Source organism: Centruroides sculpturatus, unplaced genomic scaffold, assembly GCF_000671375.1.
Source record: "Centruroides sculpturatus isolate CEXI.00-Female unplaced genomic scaffold, Cexi_2.0 scaffold416, whole genome shotgun sequence".
In the NCBI taxonomy this organism is placed as follows: domain Eukaryota; kingdom Metazoa; phylum Arthropoda; class Arachnida; order Scorpiones; family Buthidae; genus Centruroides; species Centruroides sculpturatus.
The window spans coordinates 533,480-545,354 of NW_019384756.1; the positions used below are offsets into that span (position 1 = coordinate 533,480).

Sequence of the window (11,875 nt, forward strand, 5' to 3'; positions counted from 1 at the left end):
CTGTCAGTTATTATTTAAATAATAATCAGAAACATTCTTTTCTTAACAGAAAAAGTTAACTTTTTTGTAATTTAAGCAAATATATTTTTCAATACATTTTAAATTTAATACAGAATAATAAAAAAGTTGAATGAAAGAAGATGGTACAAAAGAACAAGAACAAGAAAACATCACAGAAGAACAAGAAAAATATAGAATCCATAATAAACAAATAAGAATAATGTGCAAATAGACAAAGGAAGAGTGGTTGAATCAATCATGTCCAGAAATAGAGCACCATGCAAATGGGAATGACTTAAGAGGAGTATATGAAAAGCTAAGGTTAATCTCAGGGAAAAAAAAGGAAATGCAGAATTGGTGCTCTGAGAGATGAAAATGGAAACATTTTATTGCAGAAAGATGAACAAGTGCTAAAATGGGAAAGATACATAGACAATCCCTACAGAAATGAGGACAGTTTAAACCTAGAAGGGATGGAGGAGAAAAAAGTTTGTGTAACCTTTCTTAAGGAAGAGATTGATGCTGCATTGAAAATGCTGAGGGAGAGAAAGGCACCAGGAATAGATGACATACAAGGAAAACTCCTTAAGGCTATGTGGAAGATAAAACATGAATCCTAACTAATTTTTTTAAACAAAATTTTAGAGGCAAATATTCCAGATGATTTCACAAAATCTATCTTCATCAGTGTTCCTAAAACACTGGGTACCTTAGACTGTTATAAACACAGAACTATTATCTTGATAAGCTATGCTGCAAAGGTTTTAGTTATCATCATACAGTAAAGAATAGAAAACTAGATGAGTCACAGTTTGGTTTCAGGAGAGAGGGACAACAGATCAGTACAATTAGGGTTTCTCAAACAGGATTCCGGGATCCCGGTTGTTTTTTTAACCCGGGAAATATCCCGGGAAATTTTTCTTATCCCGGGAAATCCCGCAAATTTCTTAAAAATTCACTTTTTTTCTTATTTTGTGTTNACAAGGAAAACTCCTTAAGGCTATGTGGAAGATAAAACATGAATCCTAACTAATTTTTTTAAACAAAATTTTAGAGGCAAATATTCCAGAAGATTTCACAAAATCTATCTTCATCAGTGTTCCTAAAACACTGGGTACCTTAGACTGTTATAAACACAGAACTATTATCTTGATAAGCTATGCCGCAAAGGTTTTAGTTATCATCATACAGTAAAGAATAGAAAACTAGATGAGTCACAGTTTGGTTTCAGGAGAGAGGGACAACAGATCATTACAATTAGGGTTTCTCAAACGGGATTCCGGGATCCCGGTTGTTTTTTTAACCCGGGAAATTTTTCTTATCCCGGGAAATCCCGCAAATTTCTTAAAAATTCACTTTTTTTCTTATTTTGTGTTAAGGTTGAGGAATTTTGCAAATAGAAAGCATNTGCAGAATATCTAAAAAAACTCACTATTTAAAAAAAATTCTATAGTATCAGAAATATTTTTTTATTTTGTCTTTTTATTTTAACAATAATTACCATGAGATGTCACTGAATAGTATATGAAATATATCAGTATATTAGCACAGCAGTGCAGTACTCTTATAAGTCCAAACAAGCTGGCATACATAAGAACATACTCTTACATGTGAGGTATACTCTTGCTTGTTTCAAAGAGTACATTCATAAAGTCAAATGAGTTAAACGTATTAGTAACAAATCAGTCAAAAAGTAGTAGTCTCACTAAGTGCAGTGATGACATTTTGAACGAAAGTCTAATGAAGTTTATGAAGGAAAAAGTTAGTTTACTTTGTTATGAAAATGGCACCCAATGATATCGATATTTCTAAATCTACTCAAGTGTTTAAATTGTGAATTAGAAGATGAAATGATAGAAATAACTGTCCACCTGAAGCAATCTAAAAAAAATATTTCAGATAAGGCTGCATTAGCAACATTCCTATCTTTGATTTTAGAAATGGCCATTTAGTTATAAAAGAACTGGTCGAAAAGTCTAACGAAATAAGGATAACGGTGATGTCATTCTTGTTTAACTCATTCGACTTTACGAACGTAACCAAAAACATGAAAACAATTTGCTGTTACATGTAAGAGAATGTTCTTATTTGTGCTGAAATATGGTATATACATTTCATTTGGATAAAATATATTTATTTAGCCATAATTATATTATGGTAATAAAAGATTTAATTAACATAATTAGGATTATACAAATTATTACAAATGGCATTGGAAATTGAATCAAAAATTAGATATACCAGCTCCTGTTAAAATTTTGACATGACTTCAATGATGATCAGAAACTATTTAAACAATTAAGTTAAAATATGACTCCTCTCAAAATAAAAGAAACTCCATGTTATCAAGGATTCTTTTTTAATAAGTAAAAAGCAAAAAAAAAGAAATATGATGAACTGACTAAACTCCTATATGCATTTGAAGGTGCCATTAAAAATCCAAAACAAAGAGAATATATTTTAGTTGTTTAATCATAGGTTTATCTACTGTATAGTAAGTACAGTAGATAAACCTATACCATATTGTACAAAATATTGGTTTATACACTGTAGAATATGCCACTGTGAAATCTGATCAGTTTGTATGACATGAATGGGATTATCAATGATATTCTCCTGGTCATACTTTCCATTCAACCATTTTATCTTATTAGTCAATTTAAAGAATTTTTTAGCTAACAAAAGTGATGAAAGAGGAAACTTTGACCAAGACAATGCCATCAATAACTCATTTATACATCATATAAACTGATCAAATTTTACTGTGGCATATTATACAGTACAGCATAGGTTAGGTACAATATTGGGTGGGGAACCTGAGAGCTTAAGACCACGTGACCTTTGTGGCTTCTAGTATGGCCTAATAAAATATAAAGAGGTAAAATTCATAGCTGAAAAATTAAACTTATTTGTTATAATAGTATGTTTTCAGTTATCTTTCTCAATAAAGACATCTTTCTAAGTATATTGGAATAGCTAGCAACATCAATGCTGGACATAACTGGTAATGTCAAGGACCACTTTACTTGCTAACATGCTGGTTAAAGAAAGATCATGACTGGGTCCATGCAATTCAGTGTATTGTTTTGTGTGTTTGATATATTTCATTTAATTTGTAAATGTGTAGAGCAATAAAAATCTAGAGTTATCCCTGAGAATATACTCAGTCATCTGTCATTGATTTTCCATGAATAAGACAACACCACACATGGTAGAAGACAGATTAATTAGCACATACAGCTCACTCAGGTAGAGGATCTTAAACTTGAAAACCTCATTAAATGCACCAATAGTCATACTATGACTATTGGTGTATTTATACTGCAGAGCTTGAAGTTTTATCAAAGTAAGTTTCTGAAATTAATAATATTAATAATAATAATGCATTTTGTAGCTTAAATTATTATTCAAGAAATATAACTTACGAAATTAAATATTTTTCTTTTATTGCAAATATTTCTAATGTAGAGTGATCGTGATTGTAGCTAGTTTCTTACTCTATACTACTTCTTTGTCAATATTATCAAAGCAATGTTGCCAGATGATTTTAGCTTTTGTAGGCAAAATTTTCTAAAGAAAAAAATAGCCCAAAAGTACCCAACCCAAAAAACTTTTTAATAACCCGAGATTTGACGATAAAATAAAAAACACATTGGTCCGATTGTAAAAACAACGTTTAGACGCCGACGGCGGTTTACAGATCATGTACAGTACACTACATTGCAGAAAAATTTCATCGCAGAGACGACGTTTCTCGCTTGCCAAAGTTTAGACAGCAATTAGAAACCGGTAATTTGACCTACTTTCTAGACTCACTAGCTAGACAGCAGGTTTAGAGGTTTTTTTTAATTCGGGTGGTAGTTTTGTTGGTGGAAAAGTTTAGATAAAAATGGATATCGATCCTTTGATAAATGTTGGAAACGGTACGAATCGACAAAATTATTCATTAATTAATTGCTTGGAGCAAAAATAATAAAATTAAATACTTTAAATTTGTTTTAAATCTTCCAATTCCGATATTCACATACATTTATTTACAATTCAAGTATCGTGTCGGTTAATGCATTTCGGGGTCATTGTTGTTAATCCCCTAGTCAGAACGTTCTGTTAAACCACACTGTGTTAAAGAGACAATTTTAATAATTACCGAAATCTTTTTATAGAAATAAAAAAAAATGTAATAGTAATAATAAAATATTTAAATTATTCATTTCGACAGTTACGAAGGGAGACAGTAACATGCTGTCGAAATAATTCTTTAAAAATTTACTCCGAAGACGAATTTCGAATTCTGTATAAAATTTCTAAAAATGGATTTGTTCGTATTTTAACCATATTGGCGACGAAATTGAATATCGAAATGGAAAAGGATCGTCGTTAACTGCCGAACAATGGTTGTTGACGGGCCTTACGATTTTATGTTCCGGAAGCTTTCGGAATATAGCTAGCGACCAGTAGCGTGCCGTGACATTTGATGATAAGGAAGTTGTGTTTCTGTGTTTTCTAACTAATTCCTTTTAGGACCAAGTGTCCACGGAAATTTCCAAAATTACAACTTTTCGGTCACTCTCATTGAACTAGAAAAATTTCTGTCTTTATTATCTAATATTACAAAGAAATCAGTCCCCACTGTACTCGGCTAGAGATTGGTTCGTTAAGCTTTTGTTTAAGTAAAATTCCGGCTCTTTCAGCGGGGTTTTATTTATGTCCCTAATTTACTATTGATTATTTAACTACTTAAGCAGAAATAAGTCGAAACCGGTTACTGTACTCGAATATTTGTAGTCTTGGGAAAAAGTGGAAAGACAAATTTTTATCACAACGGATACATAAATCATAAATTTAAGGTAAATAAATTCTAGAGCTTTTTCTGTACCTCGCGCATCTCTCTCATTCATTAAATTTAGTTGTAAATGATGCTACCAAAGTAACAGTTAATTTTTTAACATTATACAAGAATTGTACACGTTTTTTTCTACATACCCTTAAAGATGGGATATACGAAATCGTAATATCGCCGGTTTAACATTGAAATCCGTGAGTAATATAAAATCGGAGAGCGGAATAAAAATATCAAATATTTTAATGGATTTTTTAAAAACTCCTGTCAACTATGCAGAACTATCATAAAAACATACCAATAAATTCTTATCGGTTGGGTTAAGTTATAAATCTACTCGCGATTCACGTAATCGGGCGAGGACGGCCAAATATCTAGCGGGCAGGCGGCTAACAGCCCAGAACCGGTCCTGGATAGAATTGGATGCGGTATACGTGTAGCATCCACCCAAGGCCCTAGGCTTCCACTAACTAAACCGGGTGAGGTTGGCGCTTTGTAAAGCGCATGCGCGAATCTGGCTTTTTGGATGCTGACAATACAGCGCTTCCACTCCGCCACTAATATTCGAATATACAATAGCAATTTTTTTTTCACGTGTAGTATAGAAATTTGTAATAAGATATATAATGCGGTTATAATAAAATATTGTGCGATTATTTTCATATAATTAAAATTAATATGCAGTTATTTTTTAGAAAATACAAGGGAAGCGGCGCATCCACTGCTTCCAAAGACAGCACGCTACTGCTAGCGACCTTTTCTGACATCACAAACGAATAACCCGATTGACCGAACAACTCTTAAAACAGAGGAGTAATGGCGAAGAAAGTAAGTGCCAATGTTTTGCCGAAGTTCGTTTAGAGGGCGTTCAGAAATAGTTGTCTTTGCAACGCATTTTAAACTGCGGTTCAGTCAGCCAACGTCTAGAGGCCGTTCTGCTGTTAAACGTCGTTTAACGTAAACTTTGTCTCTGCAATCGGCTGCTAGTGTTCAGGAAACGAAACCGCTTGGCCACTGGTGGACCAAAACAATTTGGTAACTTGCGACAAGCTTCGCATAAATGTGGTTATTTTTAGCTTTTGTTTGGAGCTATTACACTGAATGTAGGCCAATGTATTTTTTAATACTTCTTTTTGTTCTTCTTTTGTCCTCCCCCTTTCGCTGTTGTTTGCCACCATTAAAGAAAAAAAAAAGGGAACTTTTCATGTTTTGTTTTGCTGGAAAATGTCAGTTTTTTTGCAATTTAGCTTGTGCTTGTTTCCATTCATTAAACTTTGTGATTTCAAAACGTAAATTTTATGATAATAAATTTAATTTCTGTGATGTTATTTTGGCTTCTTTTGGAATAATCTTTGCTTTTTTTTATTTTTGGTTTTTGTCCTGTGGACATTAAGAGGGTTTTTTCCCATACCTGCCGTGGGTTGGTCCACAATAAGACGGCCAGGTATTGAAGGACGGGCATGACATAATCAGGGACCTACAGCCCAAGAGAAATTACTAGAGAGTTGCTAGTCCGGATTCAATTCCGGATCCTCCAGAGCAGTAGGCTGGAAGTACTTCCCGGAAAAACTTTCTACGGAAAACTTATCCTTAAGCGTTAGACACCTGAATTAAACCCGAAAAACTGCACGTGGCCATCTCGTTTGTCAGCGGGCTTTACAAAAGACTATATGAAAAGAACTACGTAGACATCTTAACAATAATTTTATTTTTTACAATAACAATCATTCTTTATTATTTATTACATTATTATTCATCAATGTTTTAACAGTCAAATTATACATTCATTAAAATAAGATAATTTAAATCTATAATATGAGACGATATTCTAGATTCATAAGTACCAATGACAATGGATATTATTTGTTTCAGAGACCTGGTACCTTAACTCTTCGCTCAAATTTATGCATGCAGTATTCACCTGGAGTTCTGACAGATGAATGGTAATTTGTAATATATATCTACACGTTAACAGTATTTATAGTTTCTTGGCCTGTGGGCGCTAAAAGTGCCTTTTTCTATGAGGGACAGACCGCCCGTGAAAAATTCCTGTTGAGTTGCTTCCAGAGAGACAAACTGACCGCTATAATTTAACTCTTCAGCCATCCATCCGTTGTATTTACAATGTTAAAGAATAAACCTGTATTCAAAGTTAAACTATCAAAAAAGCTATTTATTTCTTTGATTGTTTCAGGCATGAATTTATACAGGCGCAACCACTCGATTATGATATCAAGAAACCTGAAAATTTTAATCTTCTTACATCCAGCTACAACAACTTTTGGTTTGGGAAGAAAACAGACGTTTGTATAGTTTGTAACATTTTTGCGAATTTTTAAAACTTCTTTAAGATTTAATAATTTTTCTATTTAATCCAAAGCCTTTGCCAAAATCTGCTACTCACGAAATGATGGATCAATCTTTCGAATGGTATAAACAAAACAAGTATCAAAAACAAACGGCAATGGATAAAATCAGCCTACCAATTTCGAATAAAAAGTAATAAAAAGTTAATTATAAATGTAATAATTTGATTATACGGTATATTTTAACCAAAATTTCTTTTTAGGAGTGTGGAAAAATTTCCAATTTTGCAATCCCATCATCACTACGATGAAAAGAAACCAGGTTTTGGAAGTACTCAAATGTCGCATTATAAATTTCCTTGTTTTGAAGAGGTAAATATTAATATTATTCAATTGACGGCTCGATAGCCGAGTGGTTAACTTGGCAGCCTATTTTTCTGAGAACCCGGAATCAAAAGGATTCATCCAGGCTCACAATGGATTTGCTAAAAGGGGTTTCTTAGTACTCACTGGGCGAAAGAGCTTTAATACAGGGTGTCCACAAAGTCTGTGTGCAATTTAAAAAGTTTATAACTTTATTAGTATTTGTAATAAAGACATAAATATAGAATGTATTGGAAATAAAAAATCTGTATTTTTTTTATTGTTTTATTGTAGCTAAGTTCAGTCAATCAAAGGACACAGTTTACTTTTTCTTCAGTTGAAATCATGGGTCACACGTAATTCTGAAAAAGAAGTATTTATAAAGTTTCGAAAAATTGTTAAATTATTGTGTTGAAGAGTTACTAATAATTTTACTTAAAACTAGGTACATTAAGCTTTCTAATATTTTTTACAAATTTTTTCAATCGCTAATAAAGTTATAACGTTTTTAAATTGCACATGGACTTTATGGACGCCCTGTATATATATGTATGTGTATATATATATATTTATTTATATTTATATTATTAAATTTGCCAGATAAAAGTGAATATAAAATTAATTTTCTATTTAGCTCAGAAAGTCTGTTCAGGCAGAAAATCTAGATATACCATGGAAGAAATATCGCCTCTTTCATTCTTATTTTGTAGATACAGATTGTGCTTGTCATAAGAACATTCATATCTGGCAAGATGAACATTACATGTATCCCCATGGCCGACAGAAGTCAAAAACTACTCCAAAATTTGAATTTTAAATCATTCATCGATATCTTTACAATTGATATTCTCTAATGATTAATTTTGATTTGTCTCGGAAACGTAGCGGAAAATTATGAAAATTTCGTAACTTAGGATAATAAAATAAAACTTTGCTACATTAATTATAATCACAGCGTATTTTCGAAAATGCGAAATTTTAAAATTAATAAATATAATTATAATTGGATCTATTTTGTATTAGTATAATTCAATTGAAGGCTGGATGGCCGAAGCAGTTAAGGTGTTGATGTAACAGTCTGAGGACTCGAGATCAATTCAGGACATTCGAAAATTCCTGAAAATTTTTCGTGTGGTGACGGGACCCGACATATCCAGAACGAATATGTCGGGTCTTGTTCCTCGCCACCCAGTCTCTCCCATTGTGGACATGGCCAAACCTGCGATGAATACGTAAAATGCCCTCGTAATTAAAAGAAATGAGTGATAGAATAAAGCAACACCATATTTGAGAAATCTATCAAAGGGGATTTCTCTGAAGGAGGACTTTCTTTGGGAAACTGGCACCTAAACTAGCACCTTTAGGTGTTACGCAGGCAACGAAAACCCGGAAAATTCCACGTAGCCAGCTCTTAGGTGAGGTGCGAACTCGCAACCTCTTGGTCTCTTGTGGGCCACGGAAGAAAGAGTTAAAAACGAAAGAAAAAGGTTAGTTTAAGCAATTTAATAGTTCATGCATGTAAAATTTATTACCGTATATAAAAAAAATAAAATATTTTCATTCGTTCATTTCTAAAATTATAGAAATTATAACAGAATTCCTGTGGTTAAATTTGCGTGTTTCACTTTCTTCCAATGCTGAATATGTTAAACGTAAAAATTTAAATAGAATTGATCCTCTTCTAAAAATATAGGCCTACATTGTATAATTTATGAATTTTAATTTTTAACTATGTGTTTGTTTGTTTTAATCTTTAAAGAAATAATTTTTAGTTAATAAATTAATAAATTTACGATACGTAAAAGTTAAGAAAAAATAGATAAATTATAAAATGTAATTTATAATTTATTTACTAGAAAAAGTTATAAAATTTTAATAAGATAATTTTTTTCGCAGAACTATAAGTGTTTCATGAATCTCATATTTTTAAAATGAATCTAATGTTTATTATTTCTCAACACATAATAGAGAAAATAAGAAATAATTCTTTGAGAAAAGAAAAAATTCAGAATCTTATTTTTCGTATTTTTGTTCTGATTCCTGAAACACTCCAAAATCTCTCTTTGTTTCTCATCTCTCAAAAAGGTGATTGGCAGTTCGAAAATCAATAGCAATATAACTAGCGGTGGTGTGAAGAAAGCTTTACACGATCTAAAAAATACAAAGTTAGATTAGAGTTAATTCTATTTTCTTAATAAAAAACTTAATGTGTAAGTACATTAAATAATGTAAACCAATTAAATAAATCTGCTTAATAGATACTTAATTTTATATAATATAAATTTACTTGCTCTTTTACTTTACCGGCTGATATAACCCTGGACAGACATGCACCAGTGGCTTGCAGAGCGTTTGGCTACCTCCGGATAGCAATATACGTTTTCCAGACTCAACCCCTGTGGATTTTTTTCTGTGGGGTCACCTAAAAGCATCGGTGTATGATATGTACTTAGCAGCACCAAATGATATTAGGAAACTGGGGTCTAGTGTACCCAGTTTCCTAATATCATTTGGTGCTTTCAATATCATTAATACTTTCAATAATACCGAAGTTTCGTTATCCAATAACAACGGTGGCTTATATTGCATATTTAAACCCCAAATCTCACATTAACGTCTAAGAGAGTAACATATTATATTTTTAGACGTGGTACGACTTCGAATATGTCATATAAGCCTCCCGTTGTTATTGGATAACGAAACTTATTTCAAATGAAAGAAAATGCTGTATAATATGTAATTTGAAAATATTGTTTCAAGAAAATAGAAATATTTTCCTACTTCTTATGTTTTCCAATATGCTTAAACGTTACCAATTTCAACTGTAAAACTGAGATAAAATAGCAATGTAATATTCATTATATGTGACGACAGAAATATATAAATCTCTATTATTGTTTGAAATTACAATTATAATCTTAAGAAATTAAAAATTAATATTCCAAAACAAAACAAAAATCTTTTCTAACTGTTCGTAACGTCTTATAAACTGTAAAATTCATATAAAGGATAAGACGAAAGTTACTTAATACTTATAAAATCAAACTGATTTAGGGAAGGAAAATTTTAGTATGATAAAAAGATATTTATTATATATTTATTTTAGCGTGCCAAAATTCCAAGTAACATGTTATTATTCCATAATTTTTCTGTCCAACTCAATTCGATTTTATAAGAGGGTTAAGCAACTTTTGACTCGCACCGCAGATGTACAGTACAACGTAATACAATTGTTAAAAATTTAAATTTTATATATGTATATATTGGAATACGATTAAATCATATATTTACAATTTAAATTCAATTTTAATTTTAAATATATATCTTAAACTATTAAATTACATCATATAGGCCTAATTATATAAAAGAAATGTAATTTTAATTATATAATATTTCAAAAAGATTATACAGTATATACATTTTTATGCATAAAAAATATTATAAACTTTTAGTATTTTACTAACTTGACACTGCGTTTTTTCATATTTTCTGATTAAAAAGTTTGAATCCAGAATGTCAACAGCTTTTCTCCTTTAGTCATTTCATCTAAAAGCGACATTTGATCAAGTCACATTGCAGATGGCTTCAGTTATAAAAAAATCTCTTCTGTAAAGTACACATCGTCCTTTTGATAACTAATAACAAATTTCGTTATTTACTATTCCTTTACACAAATAGCGTTATATTTAACTACTCCGATTTTCTTTAAATGAAACTGGATACAGGAATATTCATTCTTTCATCAGTTATTTTCTAATTTTACGTTTAATTTTGACTAAATAAATTATTTTAATCTTTAATACTCAAAATAAAGGATCGTTTTAAAAACTTTACAATAAATTTCGAATCGAAATTTTAAAAATCCAGCAACGAGATGCTTAACTTTCCCGGCAACTTTTAAAATTTTGGTGCCGCCAACTGTTACAATATTTTATTTAAATAAAACGTTTTATATTTTTAATTACCCGTATTATAAAAATGGCAAAAAGCTTAATTTTGGAGTAGGGATGGGTTTTATAAAAAAATGTAAATGCTAATATCGAATAAAAACGTCATTAAGTCCAACCCTATTCGATACGATGCACGACCCCCCTTTATCTTCCATCCGCGACTTTTAACCCCCAAAATTTAATAGAATCAATCCCCTTAATACACAAACCTTCCTGTAAAATTTCAGAAATTTTCGACGAAAAACACAGGAGTAATTAAACTTCAAAGAGGGTGAACAAAATCGTGCCCCCCACACACATTGACATTTATACATACAAAAAACCTCCAATTTTTTTGTATTTCTCGATGTTTTAAGGTCCCCTGAGTGCAAAAATGTAAAATTCTTAGGAAGGGTCATTTTTTTTTACCCATTGCA

General features: G+C 31.2%; 1 protein-coding gene across 1 annotated transcript; it reads left to right on the forward strand.

Moving 5' to 3' along the window:
- Positions 1-6,591: 6,591 nt before the first annotated feature.
- Positions 6,592-9,208, forward strand: LOC111628724. Its single transcript, XM_023372561.1, has 7 exons — positions 6,592-6,610; positions 6,713-6,783; positions 7,035-7,143; positions 7,221-7,339; positions 7,410-7,518; positions 8,144-8,996; positions 9,093-9,208. Exons 2-6 carry the CDS (start codon positions 6,749-6,751, stop codon positions 8,324-8,326), a joined length of 555 nt encoding a protein of 184 aa, XP_023228329.1. The 5' UTR covers positions 6,592-6,610; positions 6,713-6,748; the 3' UTR covers positions 8,327-8,996; positions 9,093-9,208.
- Positions 9,209-11,875: the final 2,667 nt, after the last annotated feature.

Bases quoted from the DNA above. Each gene is read 5' to 3' on its own strand.
- LOC111628724 (XM_023372561.1), top strand. From the start codon at position 6,749: ATGCAGTATTCACCTGGAGTTCTGACAGATGAATG. The intron at 6,784-7,034 runs GTAATTTGTAAT...TGATTGTTTCAG, and splicing joins GGAGTTCTGACAGATGAATG to GCATGAATTTATACAGGCGC. The intron at 7,340-7,409 runs GTAATAAAAAGT...ATTTCTTTTTAG, and splicing joins CTACCAATTTCGAATAAAAA to GAGTGTGGAAAAATTTCCAA.